The sequence below is a fragment of the Anser cygnoides genome, chromosome 2 (genome assembly GCF_040182565.1).
Source record: "Anser cygnoides isolate HZ-2024a breed goose chromosome 2, Taihu_goose_T2T_genome, whole genome shotgun sequence".
In the NCBI taxonomy this organism is placed as follows: Eukaryota; Metazoa; Chordata; class Aves; order Anseriformes; family Anatidae; genus Anser; species Anser cygnoides.
Window position 1 is genome coordinate 161391455 of NC_089874.1, and position 24941 is coordinate 161416395.

The 24941-nt window shown below is 52.1% G+C and overlaps 1 protein-coding gene across 13 annotated transcripts in view; it reads left to right on the top strand.

Moving 5' to 3' along the window:
• ADGRB1 (adhesion G protein-coupled receptor B1) overlaps positions 1 to 24941 on the top strand; it is a 259849-nt gene that overhangs the window by 172983 nt on the left and 61925 nt on the right. For 6 of the 13 annotated variants that reach the window (XM_048048948.2, XM_066990793.1, XM_066990795.1 and 3 more), the window contains 3 exons: positions 3081 to 3222; positions 20918 to 21021; positions 22169 to 22264. In XM_048048948.2, the coding sequence (XP_047904905.1) occupies positions 3081 to 3222; positions 20918 to 21021; positions 22169 to 22264 (342 nt within the window). The remainder of the gene's footprint in view (positions 1 to 3080; positions 3223 to 20917; positions 21022 to 22168; positions 22265 to 24941) is intronic. The other 7 variants (XM_048049003.2, XM_066990797.1, XM_066990802.1 and 4 more) reach the window with 3 other exon arrangements.

The window sequence follows — 24941 nt, forward strand, 5'->3', positions numbered from 1 at the left end:
ATTTCAATAAATGTCTATATTCTGTAATTGGAAGAGAGCCTGGCTACTTAATCCGCAGCCCAAGCTAATGAAATACTTTTCATTACAGCAGCTGCTAGAAAACATGCTATACATCATCTAATAAAGCCGGGCGTTTTTAAGAGATACAAGTCTGAGCAATTTTGCATGCGAGGGCTTGGAAAGAGCAGGCTAAGGCTAATTGGGGGTCATTGCTCTTCTGCGAGAGGAGAGAGGAAGTTCTCCAAATCCGGAGAGAGGCGTGCGTCCTCGCCCCAGAGCTGCCAGGCTCACATCTGTCGTAGGCGCAAAAACCCCATGGGATGCAGGATCCTAAAACGAGGGGCTTGTGGGTAACATCCTGATTATAATTGAATAATAGCACGCTCATTAAAACGGAGAAATTAATAGCAATCAACTTACGGAAAGGAGATTTCGTCAAGCTAAATGAACACTTTGTATGGGGATACACAACTGGTTGACAGAGTTTAAGCGTTTGTCATTATTTACACACGCCACAAATGAGGCGTTTGTCTCGGTGGCAGTGCAGAAACAGAACAACTGACTGGTGTTGTGGTTCATGGAAATAGGGCCGGCACATCTGGGGGAGAGCTCAGAAGCTGCACTCCCTCGGAGGTTGGCCGTGGATCCCTCAGTCCCTTCAAGAAGGGAGCTGGTGAATTGCTGACGGTGCCTGGAAGGGACCAGGGAATGCTGCTGGGTCAGGGTTGGAATGCTAGGGTCGGGACATGGTTGGACAAGCAGTAGGGTCAGGACGTGGATGGACAAGCAGTAGGGTCGGGACATAGATGGGCACGCAGTAGGGTCAGGACGTGAATGGACAAGCAGTAGGGTCGGGACACGGATGGAAAAGCAGTAGGGTTGGGACATGGAAGGATGGACAAACAGTAGGGTTGGGACATGGATGGATGGACAAGCAGTAGAGCCAGGACGTGGATGGACAAGCAGTAGGGTCAGGACATGGACAAGCAGTAGGGTTGGGATATGGATGGACAAAGTAGGGTCGGGACACAGATGGAAAAGCAGTAGGGTCGGGACATGGATGGATGGACAAGCAGTAGGGTTGGGACATGGACGGATGGATAAGCAGTAGGGTCGTGACATGGATGGATAAGCAGTAGGGTCGGGACATGGATGGACAAGCAGTAGGGTTGGGACACAGATGGATGGACAAGCAGTAGGGTCAGGATGTGGATGGACAAGCAGTAGGGTTGGGACATGGATGGATAAGCAGTAGGGTTGGGACGTGGATGGACAAGCAGTAGGGTCGGGACGTGGATGGACAAGCAGTAGGGTCGGGACGTGGATGGACAAGCAGTAGGGTCGGGACATGGATGGACAAACAGTAGGGTTGGGACATTTCAAAAGCTTTGCATAGGTGCCAGAAAAACTGTTCTGGGCCGCGCATTGCTCAGATCTCCTAGAAGTAAAACACGTTTGGCTCTTTTTTATTTTTACTTTTTGCAATCCTCAGCGTGAGCTGGTCGCTGTTGGTGCCCAGCCCTTTCTCCCTGCTTTCAGGGAGGTTGAGGGAGGCAGAGGGAGGCTCGGTCCTACAGAAACTTCTCGGCAGCTCCTGACGGGTCTGCTGGACTCAGCGGCCCGAGGTCTGGGCCATCTGTGAGCCACCTCGGGCTGCTGAGCAACTCGGCTCCATCTGGAGCTGCCTTCAGCTCGCTGCTGGCGTTCTCGCCCCTGTCCCCTTCTCCAAGGATGTGGAGAGGGGACATCTCACCCTGTGCTGCCCCGGTGAGGGCGTGTGGCCCTTCTGCTCTGCCTCCATGTCCCGTGACGGGTTCCTGGGTTGTCTGCCGGGATCCCGACCTCTTCACCCTACACAAAAAGCAGGGACGTTGTCCCCCCAGTGGCTCCCCATCCGCTGAAAGCCCTGCTGGGTGCTACAGCGAGGAGCTCCTGGCACACCTTTCTCAGTCCCCACAGCCAGGGAGGGAGATTTTGGGGTCATGTTGTGGCGGTGGTGTGTGGGGAAGGGGTGTGCTCCCCTGGGGGATTCGCTGGGGGGATTTGGGGTGAGGGGGGGGTGTATAGGGGGTGAGATGGGGCTATGGGAGGAGTGAGGGGTGTAAGGGGTGTGGGACGCGGCTACAGGGTTATGTGACTATATGGGATATAGGTTAGGGAGGTATATATGGGTTGTGTAGGACAGGGTCAGGGTCAGGACCAGGACCAGGCTGAGGGCCAGGATCAGGGTCAGGACCAGGTCCTGAACCAGGATTAGGCCCAGGCCCAGGGTCAAGACCAGTATCAGGATCAGGGGCAGAACTAGGACCAGGTCCAGGACCAGAACCAGGACCAGAATCAGGTCAAGAACCAGGTCCACAACCAAGATTAGGGTCAGGATCAGGACCAGAACCAAGCTGAAGACCAGGTCCAGAAGCAGGATTAGGGTCAGGATCAGGACCAGAAACAGGGTCAAAAACAGGTCGAGGACTAGGATCAGGACCAGAACCAGAACCAGGGGCAGAAGCAGGCTGAGGACCAAGATTAGGGTCAGGACCAGGACCAGTTTGAGGGGTCAGAACCAGGGCCGAGGACCAGGATCAGGTCCAGAACCAGGTTCAGAACAAGGTCCAGGTCCAGAAGCAGGATTAGCATCAGGATCAGGACTGGCACCAGGCTGAGGACCAAGTCCTAAACCAGGACCAGAACCAGGGTCAGGACCAGGACCAGGACCAGGACCAGAACCAGGGTCAGGACCAGACCCAGGTTGAGGACCAGGTCCAGAACCAAGACTAGGGTCAGGATCCGGACCAGAACCAGATCGAGAACCAGGTCCAGCACCAGGTTGAGGACCTGGTCCAGCACCACGCTGAGTCCCACACCCATCCCCAAGCCCATCTCCGTGCTCAGGGCGGACCGGGGGCCTCCGCCATGCCCGGCCGGGCCCCAGCAGGAGGAGGACGAGGAGGGAGAAGGCGGGCGGCGGGCGGGCGAGCCTGAGGGGACCGCGGCCGCCCCCGGGCGCCATGCCCCCCGCCGCCCTCCCTGACGGCCTCTCTCCCTCTCTCCGCCGCCCCGTCCTTTCCTTCCCCTCCCTCCAGCAGAGCCTCCGCCTCCGCCTCCCCGCCCGGCGCCTGGTCCTGGCGCGGCTGCCGAACGGTCCCGCTCGACGCCTCCCGGACCAAATGCCTGTGTGACAGGCTCGCCGCCTTCGCCATCTTAGCCCAGCTCAGCCCCGACATGGTGAGTGCCGGCCGGGGTTGGTGGTGGTGGGGGGGGGTTGGCACGGGGCGGCGGAGGGTTAAATAAAAGGGTGGGGAGGGTCCGGGGCCGCTGGAAATGGCAGGGAGGGGAGTGGGGACAGACCCCAGCCCTGCTGTGGTCACGGCCGGCATCATCGGCATCCCCGGGGCTTTGTGGTCCCCACAGCGACGGTGCGGGTCGGGTGCCGGCATGGGGAGGGGGCGGCGGGGGTAGGGGGGGGGGGACACGCTGGGAGTGCTGCGGCGGCGGTGTCGCCTTCCTCCTCTTCCTCCCCTTCCTCCTCTTCCTCCCCTTCCTCTCCATCCTCCCCTTCTTCCCCTTTACTCCTCTTCCTCCCCATCCTCCCCTTCCTCCCTTTACTCCCCTTCCTCCCTTTACTCCCCTTCCTCCCTTTACTCCCCTTCGTCCCCATCCTCCCCTTCGTCCCCATCCTCCCCTTCCACCTCTTCCTCTCCGTCCTCCCCTTCTTCCCCTTTACTCCTCATCCTCCCCTTCCTCCCTTTACTCCTCTTCCTCCCCTTCCTCCCCATCCTCCCTTTCCTCCCTTTACTCCTCGCCCTCCCCTTCTTCCCTTTCATCCCCTTTACTCCCCTTCTTCTCCTTTACTCCCCATCCTCCCCATCCACCCCTTCCTCCTCTTTCTCCCCATCCTCCCCTTCTTCCTCATCCTCCCCTTCCTCCTCATCCTCCCCTTCCTCCTGGTCCTCCCTTTACTCCTCTTCCTCCCCATCCTCCCCTTCCTCCCGGTCCTCCCTTTACTCCTCTTCCTCCCCATCCTCCCCTTCCTCCCTTTACTTCTCATCCTGCCCTTCCTTCTCTTCCTCCCCTTCCTCCCTTTACTCCCCTTCCTCCCCACCCTCCTCATCCTCCCCACGCTGTTCGCTCACAGACAAAGCTGCTGAAGCGAGTGCTTGTTGCTGTTGGGGGGCACAAACCCCACCGAGCACCTTCCTCCCGTGGTCCCCCCCCCACTCCATCTTCACACATGTCACATTTGGGGGAATCACCCCTCTGCATCTCATCACATCCCTTTCCCAAATTCGGGGTTGTTCTCTCTATTTTTTTTTTGGGGTGGGGGTCCCGCAGCAGGAATACGGGGGGTTTGCAGGGGCTGGTGTGTGTGTGTGTGTGTGTTTTTGGGGGGGTCCGTGAAGTTTCACCTGCTGTCGGCACAGCGCAGCCGGTGCCGCTTCTATGCCGGAGCCTCCGGAGGAGTGAGGGATTCCTCGAAATGCTCACGGGGCGCTGGCACCCCAAATCAGCTGCCAGGGCACCCAGGGAGATGCCAGGGTGGCTGCCCTCTGCTACCTTGCACTTTGAGTATTTATTTATTTATTTATTTAAGTAGTTCATCCCCTTTTTGGACACTTTCCCGGGTTGGTGGAGCGAGGCTCCCCCCCCTCTCCTCTCCACCTCCCTCTTCTCCATCTGCCCGGGCACTGGGACTTACGGGGCCCTTGCAATTATTTACTAATTATGCCTTGCTTGTTAAACGCCGGGCTTAATTCGGCGAAAGGGGAGGGGAGAGGAAGAAAGGCAGGGTGATGGTGGTAAAGGGGGGTGGGGGGGGGATCACATTTTCCAAGATGAAGGTTCGGTTTATTATTAGAAACACTAATGTATTTGGTCCACTAGTTACCATGGAAACAACATCTGCACTGAAGTGGTTTTAAAGACACAGCGTTGGTTGTGTTTGCCCGGGCCCCGTGCAGGCCCAGCCACTCCAACCGGGGCTCCAGAGCTGCTCTCGGGGTCCTCTTGTGCGAGGCACCGAGCTTTGGATCGCCGCAGAGGTGCTCTGGTCGAAGGTAGGAGCAGCGCGTCCCTGCGTGGAAGGGACCTGGAAGGAGTTGGTTGCATCGGTGCTGGTGTCCCCTCAGCCTTTTTCTGCTTTGCGTAGCTCTTTTGGTGTCTCCTGGCTGCGTGAAACCAAGTGCAGAACGGAGGTGATGTGTTGGGTTAGTGCTTTCCAGGAGCCGTCCCCAAATTTTCTTGGGGCGGCCTGGCTGAGCCCAGGGGAGCCAGCTGGGACCCTCCTCCCGGAGCTCCCTGCTCCGTGTCATCACAGCAGCAAGGCTTCAGCCTTCATCCCGAGCTTCCAGCACCCCGGCTTCTGGCTCTGCACCTTGTGATGCCCACGGGGATGACGGATGGATGGGGGAGCCTCGTCCCGCGCCGGGAGGGCTCCGTGCTGTCATTGCAAATGACCCAGTCCCACCAACATTCAGGGAGTGTTTGGGTCCTGGGAAAAACTACATCATAATTTCTTCCGGAGGAATACTTTTAAGGCAGGGCCAGCCCAGGTGTGCAGCTGAGTTTCTGGGGAAGGTTTTCTGCGGATCTTTCTCCTGGAGTTGAGCAGAGGACCGGGCAGTGTGGGAAAGGAGGCTGTGGCTTGGCTAAAGCAGGAGTTTCTCCAGCAGAGGACTGACTTTATGCTCACAAGGTGCTTGCTGTTTATTAACTAAGCAGCTAGGAAGAAGAAAAGGTTAGTTTGATGTAGCTAAATACTACTAGTCACTTAGCTCGTGGTGTTTATGTGCTACGAGGTTGATGTTAGCCCTTTGCCAAGTACAAGTATTTTTGCATCTGAGAGTGGACTTGGCTGCAGGAGAATGCTGCTTCCTTCCCCCTTTCATGTTTTATTTTATTGCATCTGCAACTAACATCTCCGCGGGTCCTATGGGGTTTAGGCCTTAAATTGCTTCTTCCATCCTCTTTCCAACTCCTCTAGTTGCTGGTTGGGTTGCAGTCTCACAACTCATTATTCCCAGCCCGGAGTCAACTCAGGAGCACCAGAGTGAGTCCTTTGGCCACACTGGGAGGAAAGCTGGGACCCGGCTACCTCCTGATCCCCTCGAAGTAAAGCCCAGGGTTTGTTGGTGCTCTGGAGGGTTGCTCACCCATGTCCTCATGGTACCACCTTCAGTTTTTTAACCAAGTGTCTTCGTGAGCAAGCCCGTCTTCCCCAGAGGTGGCATCTCGTCAGCGGTGGTGTCTGCGGTGCTGACATTTATAGTGCAGTTTTTCATGTGCCTTGGGAGCTCTCGGGACAAGAAGCTCCGTCCTCCTGTGTCATGAAGATTATTTATTGCGATAAATCTCCCTTCTGGAGTCTTTGGCCCTGGCAGGTTGAAATATTTGTAACCCTGGTACGGGCACAGCTTTTTTTTTTTTTTTTTTTTTTTCAGTGAGGATGGAACTGGGAAGGTTTGGGGAGGATGAGTGTTGCTGCCCAGGCGGGTGATTCGGTCTTTCCTAGGACAGGATTTCCCTGGGTGTTGCTTTCGAAGCAGGGAAAGGAAGCAGTTTTCCCTGATTTCAGTGGAGCTAGGGGCTGGGGGTGCTGGTTTTGGAATCAGTTTTGGAAACAGACATCCTTAAACTGAGATGGAGCAGTTCAGACCCAGCCCAAAAGCTAGAGTTTGAGTTCGACTCCTCTTCTGGGTCTGATTTCCGATGGCCCCTGCTATTTCTGGCACTGCTTTGGCTGGATTGCTGTCATTAAACAACAAACCTCTCAGCTGAGGAAGACAGACGGGATTTGGGGTCTTTCTTTTCATTTTGGTTTTACCCCATACCCAGCTTGGTAGGGGAACGGTAGGGCCAAAGGGAAATCACGCAGCCCTGTATTCAAACTTTGCAAACTGTGGTCAGTCGGATTAAGAGTCTCGTGGTGGTGTTTTTCAACGTTTCTTGGCAATCCTGGCAATTTGTTGGTGATGGGAAGGGAAGAGAGCAGGATCTGAGGATTTGTAGGGCAGCCTTTCGCTCTCTGGTTGTCTTGTCTGAGTTTGACTCGTGTTGTTTGACTCGTGTTGCCTCTTCTGCCTACCAGTTCACGATCTGTAAAGTCAAGTAAGTTTTACAGTGTAGCTCCTAGAGTAGTAAGAGTGCACAAATACAGCTCTCTGCCCTCTCCTCCCCTCCTTTCTCCCAGCCTGGTCTGCAGAGGCTGGTCAGCTCTGCCCTCATTTCTAGGGCTAGCAAAGGTGGAAAGGTGCTGGTGGCAAAAACTTGTACGGCTGCTGACTTTGGTGTGTCCATGATGAATTTTTGGAGCATCTTGACCCCGTGACCATATTTACCCCTTTACCGACATGCAAGCAATTAGCTGGAAGATCCGAGCAGCACCCTTGGGGTTTTGTGGGGTGTGTTGGAGCAGGCTGAATGGCAGAGCTGACTTGAAGGCGTGCTGGCGAGGTGGGTGAGTGTAAGGGGTGAGATCCTGTCCCAGGTTGCTGCAATCCGAAAAGCAGAGGCTTTGTTCCCTGTTAGCTCCCGTTGGGGTGAAGGCAAGGCACCTTTCGGGGTATGTACACGAGGGGACAACAAGTCCCGAGCTCCCCTCCCAGTTCACAATGTTGTTTTTTTTTTATTATTTTTTTAATTTTTTTTTTTTTTTACTGAAAGCATCCCGATGCTGTCTGTGCAGCAGAGGAGAAAAAATCCTTTTTACCCTGGGGAAATAACGCGTGGCGAGGAGCCTCTCAGTGCGCATCTCGGCCAGGTCAGGCTGGCTGCTCAGAAGGGGCTGACAGCACTTCCGATGGAAAATTAGGGCAGCGTTTCCCTTAGCTAAGACCGGAGCACTTTATTTAGGGATTAGTATTTTAATATTAATATTCTACCATTGTTTAGCACCTGAGATTTGGAGTTTGGATAGGAATGAAGCCTTCTGAGTGCCTTGAGGACAGCCAGTGCTCAACTTCCCAGTTGTTTCCTGGGTCGTAACGAATAAATTCTGCTTCTCGTGTGACGTTAACGCTTCGATTTAAAAGCTGGGCTTTTCTGTCGAAGGGAAGTTCTCGCTTTTGCTAGGCTTGAATCCTTAAGGTGGCCGAACCGCTGCCAGTTTGCACAGGGGCTGAAGGGCTCGTTCGGGTGTGCTGGCTGAGCCACGGGGCTGGGAGCTGTTCCCGTGCCTGCAGATGAGATGATGACCTTGGGCTAATCACTTCACTGCTTTCCGCTTCCTCTCCACCAGCTGCAGCACCCTGGCAGGTGCCATCCCAGCCTTAGTGCCCTCAGCCCGCGGGGTGCCACCGAAAGGTCCCAGCGCTGACGTGTTCCTGGCGGAGCAGCAGCAACCTCTGCTCACCCCGTTAGCCAGGACAAGCACTGCCGAGCTGTGAGCTTTTGGGTTTTCGAGCTCCAAATCCCCCGTTTGTGCCCCGTCCTTTAAGGGATGCTGCTCCACGCGGGCTGTCTCTCACTATCTGACGGTTCCTCTTGCCTCCAAGCTCTCCAACTGGAAATGTTTGCTGAGATTTCCTGAGGATTCGTGCTGTTACCACTGGATCCCCCCATCTGGACATGGAGAGGGCAAAAAAGGTGATGGGAGATCCAGCTGGGGCTCCTGCCTGTATCAGGACAGCTTTGTGCTGACTCTGGGGAAGGTTTTGGTGTTTGCTCAGGGGGATCTTTTCCCCCCGGGTCTGTGGCAGCCCGGAGGAGCAAGTTGGGCTCCTGCAGATCGCAGGCTCCACGCTGCTCTTTCCCTTGCTCGGCAGGGATGCTCTGATCACTAAAATCGGGAGCTTGGCCACGTGTTTTTAGCATGGGGTGGACAGAGCGTGAACCGGCCGGCTTTTCCCCTCCCACTCTCCCATAATACAACTAGGAAATAGGGTGTGATGCCCTTCAGTGGCCAAATGGGCCGACCCACTGTCTAGCAAGAAGGAAAACGTTATTTTTTAAGCTTGGCCTCGTAACAGAGGGGCTGGTTTGTGATCCCATGTCTCTGGAAGCCCCCCACCGTCGAGTGTTTGCTTTGTCATTGCTGACCCATCGGCGTCTATGGCAGAGTGAATTTGGGCGAACCCAAGGGAGTTTGGAGAGGATCTGGAGTCAGCGGGCGTGTGATTTTTGTGGGGTTTTCAGGGGAAAGGGAACAGGGATGGGAGCAGTGCTGGGTTTGCTGTTCTGGGGGGAGAGGTGGCTGGGGATTGCCATTGCTGCAGAGCATGCAGATAATTTGGGAATCCACAAATAAGCGAGCAAATGCGAGTAAGGAGACGGAGACGAGGGTTATAGGAAATCCCTCTCGGTGCAGTGCTTCTAGGGGAGACAACAGCGGAATACATTAGGAGAAGACAGGTAGCACACAAAGTAATAATGGGAGGATTTGGCTCAGCATAATAAGCAGTCATCCCCGCATCCCACCTCCTTCGTGGCTGTCTGCGCATTCGGCTGTCTGTTGATCCGCCGAGCAGTTCAGGAGATATTCGCAGCCGACGGCTTCCCTCCGCCGAGTTTCCACTCCACGCTTGTGGATTCGCTCGCCTCTTGAGCTCGAAACTCCGGGAGGTGGGATTGCAGCAGCAGCAGCAGCAGCAGCGGCGGCGGCGGCGGTGGGGCTGCAGCTCTCCGGAGCCAGAAGAGCTCGGCGCAGCCCTGGCAGGGACTCTTCTGCAGGCGAATGCTGCTGCATCACCCTGTGTCTCTTCATCTGAAGGGGACGTGGGAGAGGAACACGATCGAGTGGCAGCGAGCTTAAAACACTGGGGGATTCACTGCTTCAGCGTGAGTAACACTGAGCACGATTCACCCTTCGGTGCACAGGCGAGACCGGCGCCGGCGTTCACCGGGTGACCCCAGGAGCAGGGCTGAGGTTAGTCCCTCGTCTTCAGCTGAAATTAAAGGCTACCCGTCTGCATCTGGGGCAACGTGTGTCCAGGAGCTCCTGAGGGGGTTGGTGCTTATCCCGAGCCCGCGGTGGTTAATGGCCGGGTGCCACGAAGGCAGCTTAGCGAGTGTGACAGCTGCCCTGTTACCCAGCCATGGCTTACTGCTCCGGTACAGGAGGTGTGGATTTAAGCCAGGACACCAGGCTCTTCCCAATTCCCACTTTCCTGTTTCCTAACGGCTCGAAAAAAGAGCCTCTCGGGCTCAGCCTCTGCTGATTTGAGCCGTGCACGGCCACAAAGGTGTGCAGAGGGGGGTGAGCGGTGTCTCTCGGGGATGCTCCGCGTTGGGGCAGGAGCAGTGCGATGCGCGAGCGTGGCAGGGTCTGTGTGTGCTTGGGGACGGTGCCAAGCGTGCTACCTGCACGTTGATGGCAAGGGGAGCCCTGCGAGAGGCTTGGAGTTGTCCCTCGAGGTTAAAATACCAAGGGGAAAGGGGAAAATAGCCTAATGGATGGCAGGTAGCTGAGGACCGGGCTCGAGTGGCGGTGAGAAAGGTTTAATTCAGGAGCAAGGGAATAACCGAGCACTGGGAGCCTCCGTCAGCGGGGTTTGGTTGGAGAGGTCGGGGATGGTTCTGGGGGAAATGAGCTTCTTGGGCCTTTTCTCACCCTTCTGCATGTCATTTGTAAGCCAGCTCACCTGCTTGTCTGCTTCTTGCTGTGCGAGTGGGAGAAGTGTGGCGGAGGTGCGGTGGGTGGCCGTGAGGTGGAAATGCACGACGGAGGCAGATGGGGAGGCTGGGACGGGTGAGGAGACGTATTTGGAGAAATCAAAGGGTTTGCCCATGGTTGGACAAAGCAGCTGGCCTGCTGTAACTCTTGTCTTGACATTATTTCATATTTATCATGAGTTACTTGGACTGCCGTGTCACCAGGAGGCATAGCTACAGAGCATGACTTCAGCGAGCTGCCTGGTGCCGAGCGGGCCAGAAAAACCACCCCAAAACTCCCCGATCCCAAAAAAACACCCCGATCCCAAAGAGCTTCCATCTGAAATGCAAAAGGAAAGGCGACACGTGGCTGCAGGCGGGCGTGGGGACACGTGTGAGCAGCGCGAGGGCATTAGTCACTGCAGCGAGTCGTGGCACATCTGCCGCCAGCAGGAGCTTTCTGTAGGCACTGCACCCGCCAGGCTTTTAGGGAGAATTAAAGACAGAGCCCCGGGTGGCTTTCTAGGTGTGTTTTTTGCGGGGGGGAGCTTCTCCCGAGGCAGAGGACGGCGTGGGAGACAGCACAAAGGTGCTCGGTTGAAAATGGTAACGAGTGGGTGACAGAGGCAGGTCTCATGGGCTCGGCAGGGGTGGGAGCCAGCGCGTTCGTGCTAAGAGGGATCATCTTCCCTTTCAAACCCCTGCTAGGGCTGAGCACGTCGTGTTTGGAGCCCCAAAAAGAGCTGGTTGAACCGTTGAGCATTTTACCTACCTTTCTTATTCGCCACGCGCGCATCTCCAGAGCGTTTTTGCCTGGAAAAGCCTTTTTTAGGTAATTTTGACAAGCTGCTTCACCACTCAGCCCTGCTGTGCCCTGCCTAAAGGCTTAGGTTGCCCTTGAACTGCCATGCGGTGAGACATGGAAATTAAGCCGTTATTATTATTTTGCAACAAACGTCTGCTCATCTAAACCAAAATTGAATCCGTTTCCAACAGGCTCGTGCTTTAATACCTTTGCTGTCCATGGACAGCTGAGTGGACAAATTCCCTGGCAAGAGTTTGGCAGTAAGGCAATCTTCACGTGAAAATGGTCAATATGCACAGAAAACAAATGTCAGGCTCCTAAAAATGAGCACACGAGCTTGAAACTCCTCTCTGAAAGTTGCGCCAGTCTAAGTGAGAAGCTGGCGTGATGTTGATGGTCGGTCAAAACGAGGTCTGCAGCTCGAGGGCTCGCCAGCTACCTGCCCTACCAACCAGAGGGATGTGCAGAATGCATCCCATAAATCCACGAAAGCAAAGTGATTTTGCTCTTTTCCCATAAGTAAGCCAACGCTTTTACTTTTCATGACAAATTGCTCTTTCTGCTCTTTTAAATGTGTCAGTCGTGTCAGCTCTTTCCCGGGTGGGGCCAGTTGGGTCGTGTTTATATCAAGTTGGAGGAGATAATATCAAATCGGTGTAAATCCAGGGGCTGTTATGGTTTTACTTCCCCGTCGCTCAGCTGAGGATGAGACGAGCGGCAGGGCCAGAAGCTGACTCCTGGAGCCCTGCTGTGACAGCACCACCCCGTGCAGAGGGAGCTGGCACCAGCAGACCCCAGTAACCACCCAGTATTGCACTGGGTGGGGGAAATCATGCCCGATCCCATGGGTTCTTCCGATTGTAGCTGGCAGAAAGCTGTCACTGTCACCACAACGGCATCTGTGTGACGCCCACAAATCCCATCAGCTGCTAAATAGCTGAAATCCTTTCCTATCCTCTTCAGAGGCAAACTCCAGCCAATTCGCTCCCGAAAGCCTCGGAGGATTGATAGCGAGCTGGAAACACCTTTTTCTTCAAGGTTTTGGGTTCAGCCCTAGCTTGGGTCAGGAGCCATTGCCAACGGAGGGACTTTCAGGGGCTGAACGGTGAGAGACGAGTCCTTGCAGGAGAGGAATCACGGCTGGAAGCAGAAATGAAGGGGACTTCCAGACACCTTTCTCCTTCGGCTGGGCTGTCCCCAGGGCAGGGTGAGCATCGACCGCTCTGCTGGGAGAGCCGCAGCTCTGGCACGGCTCGCCAGCACGACGCCGAGAGAGTACAACAAACAGCGGGCTGTTTTGGAGTAATTTGGTGAAACGCCGTCGCCTGGCACGGAACCAAAACCCTACTTAAATCAGGATAAACACAGTCTGGATTCCCCCCCCCCTCATTTTCCATTCCCAGTCTGCCATGGCGTTATTTTTTTCTCCTCTTTTTTTTTTTTTTTTTTTGCTGTGTGTAAATCTCGCCCCGTTTCCCCGCGAGGGGCTGAGCACTGCGGCTCTGAAGTTAGCAGAGCTGAGAACACACGTGTGAAAGCAGACCGGGATGGGTAATTCAAGGATGAGCTTGCAAATCTTTTATAGATTTTATTGGAACTGGTTGTCTGCTGTGTAGTACAGAGAAGGGGCGATCCCAAGCAGAGAGGAGCAGTGAAGGAGGCTCATTTTTAATGTCATTAGACTCAGCCCCTATGTCCATACTGTAAAATAATACTAGTAATAATAATGTTAATAATAATAATATTAATAATATCAAATCCCAGTCTACCACTGCCCTGTAATTGTCCCCACTGCCTTTGTCCCTGTGCCAAATTGCAGTGCCCAGGGGATGGCACGGTCCATAGATGTTCCACCAGAAGGTATGGACAAAACCCTTCTATTTTGAAGCTTGAGCTGGTAGAGCATCAGCTCTACTACATCACTTCATCTCAGGGCAGCAGAATGGTCCTGGGCCCTCTTATTTTCTACAGCAGACCTGGCGAGGTAGGGTTTGCTGCTCAGTGCAGCGCATTTGATAGTGGTATTGCACAGCCTGATTGAAGTTCTCTTCTGCCTCGGGTGTCTCAGAAGGAGAGAGGGCCCATAGAGGGCTAGACTGCTTTGGTTATTACCAGCTTTACCATGGAAATTGGTTCTGTTTTCCCTTCCACCATGTAAAACTTGCTTTAAAGGGTAGGGCTGGGACAGAGCAAGTCTCACCATGCACATAAAGAGCAAAGATTTAGAAAACAGGTACTCTGGACGGCCAGCTAAGGAACAGTTAAAGTAAAAACTGTCTGCTCTCTCTCCTTCATACCTCCCCACGTTGATATTGCGCAGCAGAGAATGAGATGCTCGTGCTTGATTGTCCTGACATAGCTCCGGGAACCCCCTAAGGCACACATCTAAAATCCAAGCTGAACTGAGCTCTGGCAGACGGAGGGAGAGCACTGTTATCCCCTTCCATTCCCAGGGGGGACAAAATAGGCCCCTGAGAAGTTAAGGGCAGTGTTTTCAGTCCAAAGCAGATGGGTTGAGTGGGGTCCTTCATGTTAATACAAGCACAGTCCAGCCCTCCTTGATGTCCCGACTTCAAGTTTTGGACCTGGGAACGCAGTCTGGTCCTTCACGGAGCTGCAGCAAGGCGACTTGTCGTGCTGACCACTGGCAGGTAGATAACGCCACCGTTACCTCCTGTAATTCGCCACCAGTCTGAAGGAAATGATTATATTGTCCCTACTAACCACTCCTCCACCCCGAGAGCTTCCTCGAGGCTGTTTGAAAGGCAGATTGCCCTGTTGTGTCTTGGGAGCAGGCTCAGTACTGAGCGGAGTTAGCAGTTGTTAATAAATAGTAGCGCATTAAGGTGTCTCTCCGGGTGATTTTCCTGGACTGTAATTACACAGAATTGCCCGTTAGACTGGCCAAATTGCATAAAAGGAGCCCTCAGCTCCACAGATACGCTGCCGATAACGGGGGGCTATTAGCTTTGACATGAGAAGATGGTGATTGTGATGTGAAGGAAGCAAAACAAGGTACAAATCCTCAGGACTGCTCTTGCACTGACATGGGCTGAGCCGGGGAGGATGCCAGAAAAGAAGTTGCAAAGAACTTGGTTATTAACGATACCACTAAGGGATTTTCGTGTAGTGATCTCAAAGCCCTGCTCAGAAACTGGAAAATAGTTTCATGCCTCCTCGGTGCTCCTCTGTTTTGAGTTAAGTGAGCCCTGCAGGGCTGCTGATAATGCTGAGCCCCCAAAAAGCTCCTTTCCCCAGTGACCTGGTCCCACCTTCACTAAATCCTTGCTCCTGCCTCTGTTTTGGGGTCCACCAAAAAGAGCCTGTGTCCTCTTCCTCTCTCCCCATCCGCGGTAGGATCAGTATTAGTGCATGAATTTTCTCCTGGGGTAACACAGTCTGAAATGCCGTGGGGCAGAGCAGACCCACAACAACTAGAGCAAGAAATACTTCTTCCAGGAGGTGAAAACTGAGCTTTCCCTTTAGCAGCTCCATCCGTATCTGTAATTTTGCCGTGGTTCTCAGCAGCTGGCATGCCCTGCTGCAGCTGGGCAGCTGGATGTCTGTGCTGCTTCTGCTGAGCACTGTGTGATGTTCAGGGGAGTACGAGCAGCACCTTCTTGTGCTGTGTAATGGGGTATGGGTGAGTGAGGGCATGGCTTTGCTCCTCTTGGCTCTGCAGAGTCCTCTGTGGTGGGCACATGGCTGAGCTGGGTCAAGAGCCCGGTGTGTACTCAGGTGAAGGTTTCATAGCATCACTCATTGTCAAAGTCCTTAAAAACACTGTATATTGCCATGGGAGAATTCTAGAATCATAGAATGGCTCGGGTTGGAAGGGACCTTAAGTATCACCTAACTCCAACCCCCTGCCATAGGCAGGGATGCCACCCACCAGATCAGGTTGGCCAAGACCCCATCAGGCCTGGCCTTGAGCACCTCCAGTGATGGGGCATCCACAACCTCCTTAGGCAACCTGTTCCAGTGCCTCACCACCCTCACAGTGAAGAATTTCCTCATAATGTCTAGTCTAAATCTATCCTCTTTTAGTTGAAGACCATTCCCCCTTGTCCTATCATTATCCACCCGAGCAAAGAGTCCTTCTCCATCCTTTCTATAAGACCCCTTTAGGTATTGAAAGAAGAATAACCTGGGTTGCTGCCCTTTGGGGCAACTGCTGTCCTTTTTATGCAGTGATTGTGCTGGGGTGCAGAACATGGCTGGTACTTCACCAAACCCCTTAAATACACATACAGATACACGTAGCTACGTACATGCACCCCTGTATTTTCACAATGAGGCAATTGTTTGGAAAGGGAGCCTTAAAGTAAGAACGAATGAAGGCCAGGTACAAGAGGAACTAGTTGCTGTCCACCAGGTGAGCTTCTGCACCTAATCGTGTACTCCGTGGTGCCTGGAGCAGGGCAGATCCCAGTTCACATCCCGTGAACAAGTTTCCTTTTGACCTGCACTTGGCCGGGAGCCTGGGTGTGAGCAACGCTTGGCTGGTGGGCAGCAGGAGCTGGAGACAACAACCTAGATGCTTTGCATTCATACCTTCCTCGAAGCTTTACACCTGCTTTTGTTGCCTGCATGCTGCCAGGAGAACCCAAAGAGCCTGAGCCCAAATGAAAAACTCAGAATCTAAGTGGGGATAAAAACGTTTTCAGGATTTTTTTCACCAATGACAAGAGCACATCCCCCTCCCGGTCATTCATCCCTGCTAGGTTGTTTTCTTACAGCACCGACATACACCCCCTTGTTCAGAAAGCAGTTCGCTTTCATGATTACTGGTAAAAGCAGTATTTTCCAGCAATTTTACCACCTCTTTGATAGCTCGCTGCTTTGAAAAGAGTTGTCCGACCAGCAACAAAATCAATAGAAAGTGGCTTTAAAAACTGCTGGGGAACTGAGAAAAGCCTTTAGTCCAGTGGCACAGCAAAGTGGTTTCTGAGCAGTTTTTGGAGCGCAGCATGCCATCGGGTCCAGTCTGTTCATAGAAGAATCGAACGAGTCTCACTGCCCATGACTTGAGCGGTAGAAGTTGGTCATGCGAAGAGGAAGGTGAGGGGCACTCTGCTCACAGCCTGCAGGTACCATGGCAAAAACTGTAAGACCAAGCTCCTCTGGCTTGTGCCTGGTGATATAGCAAGGGACAAGAGCCACAAGCTATAGCTTGTAAAAATAATGCGGGATATTAGGAAGAAAAGGTTTCCCTGGCAGAGTGGCACGGTCTTGGCATGGCCATCAGAAGCATGCTGGGGCTCATGGTGTTTGAGGGTTTCCCAGCCTCATCTAGACAAAGCCATCCTCACTTAATGTTAGTCTGAGTCCTGCTCCAAGCAATAAGTTGGATTAGAAGCCTCCAGATGTCCCTTGCAACCAGGACTTCCATAATTCTCTTATTTCATGAGGCTTTCATGTAAAATGTGCGAGAAGTCAGGCTCAAGGCGACCATTCTGAGCAGCAAACGCATCTGCAAAAACAAAACCCCAAACTCCAAACTCACATGTCTGCAGCTAATTTGGGGGAAAAACAAATGGTTTAATTTTTCAGTGGCTTTATTAGTAGGCTGTCATGCCTGTAAAGAGTTCGTTCAGCCTTGCTCGGTATCGAAGATGGGAAAAGCAAAAGTAACAGCTTGCTTGTAAGGTCTCAGGCAAACGGTGTGGCATTAAGAAATACCATTTTTGACTTTGTTCTAATTGGAGCCTCTTTGACCCTGGAGCCAGAGCACGATAACGGAACAGGCACAGCTCAGATGAAGTCACTTTTCACGGCGTGGTGCAGAAACTAAAAGATGGAAAGGGAGACATGGAGAGAATGCAAAGGGAGGAGAGCAAGGGAGAAGCAGTGAGAGCGAGAAGAAAAGGCAGAGCGTGTCATGGATAATGGCCAAAGTAAGGAGAAAAGTAAGACAAGGGAGAAAAGGGGAAAAAAAAAAGGATAAAGGAAGAGAAGGGAAGAGGAGAAGAAGGAAGCCGAGGGAAATTGTCAAGAAGAGGAGCGTCCTTGTGCCCTGCTAGGCAGGGCAATGCGGTGGCCGGGCAGCCAGCAGCCGCGGGCAGCGGCACTCGTTATTTCCATCCTCGCTGATGTCATTGATTGCTCCCCTCCTCCCTTGTCATGCTTGGTGACAGGACGGTGGCACTTGTGACTCGTAACCACCAGCTCTGTCCTGCTGTGCCCATGCGAAGGTCTTCCTTCAGAACCCCGGGGGCACGGTCTCGCCTGCGTTTTGGGAGGCTCCCCGAGGCCACCGGCAGCAGACAGGGGATGGAGGAGAGGCAGTGATGGGCCACTTGGTGCCATCTCCAGTCCAGGCAGGACAAGGTGACACCCCGTGCCTTGCCTGGCCTTCACAAAGAACCAATTTCCCTCTTGGCTGTGGTGCCGGGGAGCTCCTGTAGAGGTCCTTGCTGTCATTTTGGTGGTATTGCTATTTCTTTTTAAACCAATCTTTTGGTTTCCCCTCTTCCTCCTCTGAAGAAATTTTTCCTTGCTAGCCCCAGATCCTCCAGCATCCAACCACCTTCTGTCAGGGGATTTAATTAGTCAGGAGAAATAAAACAAACAATGCTTCATTTGCCAAAGGGAAGGAGTGTAGGAGGGGGAAAGGAAGATGGGGAAGACAGAGAAACCTTAATAATGAAAAAAAAAAAAAAAGCAGGATCCTAATCTACATGGTCCTGAGCCTTTAGGACCTCCTGTTCTGCCCACAAGTGAGCTCCTGCTCTTATTGCAGCCACTGTTTTTTATAGTTACCTATTCTCGTGATGTCAGTAGGGCCAGACCAACCATCCCTGGTCTGTGGGGAGAAGGGATGAGGGTCATGGCACCTCCTCGGGAAGAGTGCCTCTGGTGCCCAGGGGTCTTGTGGAAATTTGGCAGAAGGATAAAGGAAGGAGGAGCAGATCGGGGTCTTCTAGAAGGAGGAAGACAGCAGCTATTATCCACCAGCCCGGCTTCCAGTTGGGGAAAGAACCTGAGGGTTTTGGGGCTGGAGGAGGTTGGAGAGGATGTGGAAGGGAATTAGGGTTATTGAGTTGGGAATATAGGGACAAAGTCTGCTCCTCCGTTAAAATCCCAACTCCTTTTCTCGTGGTGCTCTCAGATGGCTTAGAAATGAATTATCTGCTGTTATTTTTTTTAATTATTTTTTTTTTGCTTTAATGGAGCTCCTCCCCGACTTTTATCCAGTTGCCCATGAAAAGCCATTGAAACGAGACCTACTTAAATCAAATGTCACAATCGATGCTCGTCCCAGGCCACCGCTCGTGTGATGTGAACTCGTGTTGCTGAAAGGGAGGAGCAGGGAGAGGAAAGGGGTTGGAGGGAGCTTGGAGCGGCTGAACAGAGCCCAGTCCATGTCTGAAGAGCTCTTCTTCCCATTTTTTGCAGTCCTACATCTTTGAGGCAGGGCTGGGCTTCTGCGGGGCGAAACAGGGTAGAGGTGGCAAAGGAAGAAGCTGTGGCTTTGTCTGGGGATTGCATTTCTCTCCCGTATCCTGACTAAATCACAGACTTCGATTCCCAGAGAACGTCCCTTCCACACGTCAGTTTATAAGGAGCAGGACGCAATATTTCAGCACTTGCACCATCTGGAAGGTGTCCACTTTCAACTTTTTTTTAATGGAAAACAAGTGGAAACGTTCATATTTTCACTGAGGTGTCTTTCTCGATGTTTACCTAATTCTCAAAAACCCTGCTTCTAACTTTCCACAAATATTTGGCAGGAGTAAATTCCCATGGTGGGAATAGAGTCCCAGCAGTCGATGTTAAAAATCTCAGTGATCCAAATAAGAGGAAAACTCAGTGTGTGATCTGAAACCTTTTCAGAAAGCTCTAGGTGGGAGAATGCGGGTCCTTGCTGGATGGACTGGGGAGGCTCTGTGCCATGTTCTTGCTGTTCATGCACAATTGCTCATAATTAGAGGGACTAAGGCATTGTCTTACATCCAATCCCATAATTTCAGCCAATTGAATTGGGCTCAGCATCCACAACCTCAGTCTGTATCCTACAGCGGTGAATTCAGAGAGTCCCAAGCCTCCCATTTCCCAAAGGAAGCTCAGGGAAGCTGTACAGTCCTGGTAAGGCGATGTGTCAGGGCTAATAGGATCAGTGGAATGGGAACACTGCAGAGATGTAGCATCACACTTGGCTTCCAGTCTACAGTCGTCTGTATCCCATCAGCTCTTGAGTGAAAATCCTGCAACCAGCCCGTACTCCTTTGGGTACGTATGCCCAGCTGGGCATTCAAACTTCTGAATTCGTCACTCAGTTTTGTCTCAGATCCCTTAAGATCTTGTGCCAGCCTTCCCATAGCTCCCATGGGTTTCACCAGCAGGGTGCTGAAAGCTTTGTTCCTCATTAATTCCCCCCAGCGAGATGAGAAATCTAAGAGGTGGCCTTAATCGAAATATGCAAGTAAGGAAAATCTTCCCGAGCCCTTCAAACCGCCGGGATAATTTAACTCAGATCCCGAGCCCTTGCTATGTCAGAAACCATCTCATCTCCCCAGCCGTAGCGATAGGGCTTGGTACGGCACCAATCTGGAGTGTTTTCCCATATCTCTGCAAAATGCTTCGTGTAGAGGGTCCTGTGCTGCATGGTGGGGCTCAGCTCCTCCGCCTCCATGCCAGCAGAGATCACTGGCGTGGAGATGAGAAACATGCTGGAGAAAAAATCTTGCTGCAGAGAAAACCAGGTGGTGAGAGAGATTTGTAGAACAAGGGGAATTTAGCGGTGTTGGTCGGGCAGATGCAGATAACTCTAGTTATGGACATGGTCCCAGGGATGCAGAGAACAAGGTTAGGAGGATTATAGCCCCTATATATTTGTTCTTGATGTTGCAAGGACTGATGGCAGCAGATCCTTTGTGTTCAGACAGTGGAGGAGAACTGTTGCACAGCAGCATTTTCAGAAGTCCCCGGCACACGAAGAGATGCCTGGTAGTGTAAGGGTTGTGAAGTGATGGATGGTGTGACTGGATGCTGGGTCCCTGGGGGGAGTAGGCAGCGTGTTTTTCCTTTCCTTGCCTCGTCTCCTCCCTTGCCAGATGGATGTTTGTAGTCAGTGGAAGATTTTCACCTTCTTTTCATCCTCCAAGCTTCAGCATCAGTCGTTCCCAGAAGATCTCATTTGTAATCTTTCGAGTGTGGGCAGTGCCTCCTGCTTCTGCCTCATTAATTATCCTCACACTGGACACGAAGGGCCCGATCCTCCCCTTATAACCTGTGCTTTTACACCTCTGCCTGGCTGTGGATACCAATTTTCATCCCAGCCTTAACACCGGTGCATGTGGGAGCAGAATCGGGATCAAACAAAGGTTGGGTCACCCAAAAATAGATCCTGGTCCTCTCTCCTCTTTATTTGTGTGGGTAGTGCGATGTGAAGGTCAGGTGAGTTGCAGACAATTAGGAGGAAAGTCCTTGCCGTGAAATCGAGCTGGTAGCGTCTCCTGAGCATCTTTTTTTTTTTTCTTTTTTTTTTTAATTTGTTTTTGCTTTAATGTCTTACTTTCTCTCTTTCAGAACATGGAAAAGGTGCTGGTCCCTTCTGTCACGTTAATTGTAGGCTGTGGAGTATCTTCGCTGACACTTTTGCTGTTGATTATCATTTATGTCTCTGTTTGGAGGTATGGCTTTCATTCTCTTCTTCTCTTCTTGTTGGGGAAAGTAACTGTCTCTTGACCTACATGGATCCTGGAGGTTTTACTGTCGTGTTTTGGGTGCCTGGTGCCTGAGGAAGAGCCCCTTTGTAATGAGTGGGTCCTACAAAAAGTCATCACGGTGGCTTAGTTGGCATCACTCTTTGCTTTTCGTGCCAGAGAAATTAGCACAGTGAAATGAGTGCCACGACCCCATGTAGTCGCACTGTTCATTTTCAAAAGCTGTGTGCTGTTTCTGATGCCTTTACACACCCTGGGAAACCTCGTTTGCAGAGAGGTGGACGCACGCTGCCTCCTGGCAGACAGGTTGCTTCAAGGCATCGTGGGCTGGTCTTTGGTACCATCAAAACATCCACGATCCGTTACGAAAACGTCTGGTCTGAAGAACTGACAGCACTTTTCAGGAGCTTAAGGATGTTAAATCTAGCGGGCTAAATTACTCTCCAGTCTCGTAGTTATGTCCTGCCTTTAGCTTCAGCTGGGATTCCTCGCTACATCCCATTTCAGGGAGCTCCTGTACACCTATAAGCAGGTCAGGTGCAACCTTAAATTGCATTGATTATAGAGGCTGACTTGATTTTGTGGCTGAGCTGTATGAAACAAAGGTCCACGTTGGCCCATGCCCCTGTACAATACGTGCTGGTGGATTCTTGCAAGCCCAAGAACCCAAGGTTTGCATGGGTTCTCCTCATGTACTGCATCACACAAGGGCTGAGCTTATTGTGGAAAGCCTTGCCTTTCCTAAACTAACATGCTGAGAGCTTCTTGACTCTAAAATAAACAAAATAAGGAAAATCAGAACCAGGTGAGCACCCCCAAAATTGAAATGGAGTGGCTACAGGGAATATACTGCTTGGGACCCTTTGTGAGAAGGGATTAGTCTGAGGCTCTTACCTTGTCCAATGACACCTCTTACTAGGGAGGAAAGGGTCAATTCATGTTCAAGTTGTGAACTGAGATAACTTTTTCTACCCATTTTTAGAGGAAAGTGACAAAGGAGTAAAAAATGAGCAAAAAAATGCACCTTTTTGTTGATACTGTGACAGTGCATAGTGGCTGGTTAATTATGGTGAGTGCTCTGAGCTGAAGACTGATCATGATAACGTTTATCTAGAACTCAGGTTTTTCCGTGCCTGGGGTATCATTGGACCTGCTCAAGTCCTTGTCCTCTCCTGCTTTTCCTCAGGCTGGGCAGCACTGGGCAGCGCTGGTAGGTGACTTACTGGTGTCACTGGTGTCAGGATCAAGTGGAAAGTTAGGAGAGAGGAGTGAAGAGCAGGTGTTGGCGCCTCACCCTCTCTTTCCTCTTAGAAATTAGTTCAGGATCTGAAACCTAAGTTCAGACATGAGGTTGAATCAGTTTGGAGCATGATGGAGTCATTTGGAGTAACACACTATGTTTTCTTCCAGGAGCCTGCCCCTCAATATTTACTGTTATTGAGGCCAGGAAAGTTAATTGCCTGCCCTGCTTAAAATATTCCCTTTGTAATTTCTAATTGCAGCCTTGGCGTTATACCCATGCCCAAAACGATCAAGTTCAGCATGAACGGGGGGACATGTTTATGGGGGGCTTGAAAGGGCATTTCTGATTTAGCAAGGGATGGACATGCATTTCCAAGTGATCCTGAGACCAGATATATCTTGACTAAAGGGCTCTCTATCCTCAGTCTCTTTGTGTAAATATTTGTAAAGCATGATCGAGTGATCTCTAAAATTTCTCTTTGGTGCGCTGAGTTTGTTTCATTTCTTATCTGTAGATCATGTTTTCATGTTCTCTAAACTTCACAGCATTCCCGTGGCTGAGCCCTGAGCACTCTGTGTGTCCTTTTTATTTTAGGCATAGCTGCTGGACATGAATGTGCTGTTCCAATAATGGTCTCAGGAACATCATATCCAACATTCTCCTGGCTTTCACTTCGTTTTGCCCTAGATGTTAGACAGTCTGCCAGACAACAGCTGGGGGATTGCTCAGAAGTGGGATAGTCAGTATTATTCCAGCTGCTAAAATACAGCAGATGTATCAAAGCGGTCTTATTTTATCCTGTGCAGGGGAGAAAATCCTCGTGCCCTGTCTGCTTGGTCTTCTGCAGAGTGCAGTCAGCAGAGCTCAGCTCTTCTGGCGAGCTTTGGCCGGGAAATTTCCCATTCAGAGCTCTGGACAAAGGCATCTGGAGCAGGCATACACGGGCTCAGCTTGAGCATGAACCTCTTGTGATGAATAGGCTCACTGAGGCTGACAATCTGGAGACTTTCCCAGAATTTTGCCCAGCTAGGATTTGTTTATACATAGGAAGCAGAAAGAAAGAAAGGGGAAAAAAAATAAAAGGGAAAAGGAACATGGTAAAGAATCAGGGGCAGATTAAAAGGGAGGCGATCCCCACTTCGGGATCAGAGAGGAAATGAATTTGCCCCCCTTGTCACATTGACAATCCCCACTAAAAGCTGTTTTTTAGTGGCACCTACTCAGCCGTCAGCGTGACCGGTGTGAGCTTCTTGCTGCAAGCCATCACTTGGATGCGGCCAGCTTGGCACAGCCTCCCTTTGCTCTCGCTTCTGTCTGATGGCTGCTGGTGGCCTGTCAGTGGCCTCACTCCAGTACTGGGAACTCCGGTTCCCAGTAGCCAGATGGCTACGAAATAGCTGCTACAGGTGGGAAATCTCTGGCTTTATTAGCAGCTGTGGCAGAGGTCAGTGACACATAGGACATAAGAGTGGGGTGACCTTGGTACCTCCTGGCAGCAGTTGTCCTAGGTCACAACTGGAGCCACGATCTACGTGGGGATCGTGTTCACCACCACCTGTGTGGGAAAGAGGGGAGATCAGAGAAAAAAAAAGATCTTCCCACTCGAAAACTGATTGAAAATGAAAAAAACGAGGAGAAGAGGAACTGCTCATGGATCAGAGGGGGTGAAATGACTTGGTACCGTGTTTCAGCTTAGCTCTATACCATTCCTTCAAGCAGCATCTCGACATGGTGATGCTTCAGAAGAGCCCCAGTGGCTTTTCCATCCCTGGACGAGACTGAAGCAGCGATTCAACAGCCTCTGGAGTCAGAGTGCCCTTTGCACGGTGCGGGGATCGATGCTGCTATTGAGCGGCCCTTCCAGCCGCCGTCAGCACGTGGAGCCCCACAGACCTTCCTCGCTGGCAGCACTGCCTGAATGCCGTATTGCCGAGAGAGCCCCGTGAGCTGTTTTTCCTGCCTGCCCGTCGAGGCCGAGGATTGATTTAGATGTCGCCAGCGAGCTCTCGAGGGGCTTTTAACGCTCGCTTTCGATCCAGGAGCTCTGCTGCTGCTGGAGATGCCAAGGTGGCCCCGGTGGGAGTAGCAGGAATGAGTAAGGGAGTGCGGGGAGAAGGACGCGTGTATGCGCCGTGAGAAGCAGCAGTGAGTCAGTGTTTGCAGAGAGGAAAGGAGCAGGATAGGGACAGAGAGAGAGACTGCAGGGTTTTCCCACGTTCTCCATCTGTCTCAGTTTGTACAGGGCTTCCCCGCATCCCACAAGACCTGGGCCGGAGCAGAAGCTCCCTACGTTTGCAGGGAGTTTTTCCCAGCTTTGGTGGCTGCGTACAACATATTTGGGATAAGTAGGCAGAGCCCATGTAGCTGCCAGGGGGTGGTGAGACAGCACTCTGCAAGCTCTGCCTTTACTGAGCTCTCTCCTCTGGCTAAACCCATTGAGACCTGTCGTTTTTCCCTCTCTGCTCCGAGTTCCTAACTTCTTTTGCTAGGTGGCCTTACAGTGATGCTGATTTCTTTCTGTGGAGCATCCCTGGGCTGGAGAAGAGGAGATGCAAGTGAAACAGCAAGTGTGGGAGCCTGAAAATGTTTGGCAGTGAGGTCAGGCTACAGGATTGAACTAGGGAGGTTGGACCTCAGCTGGATT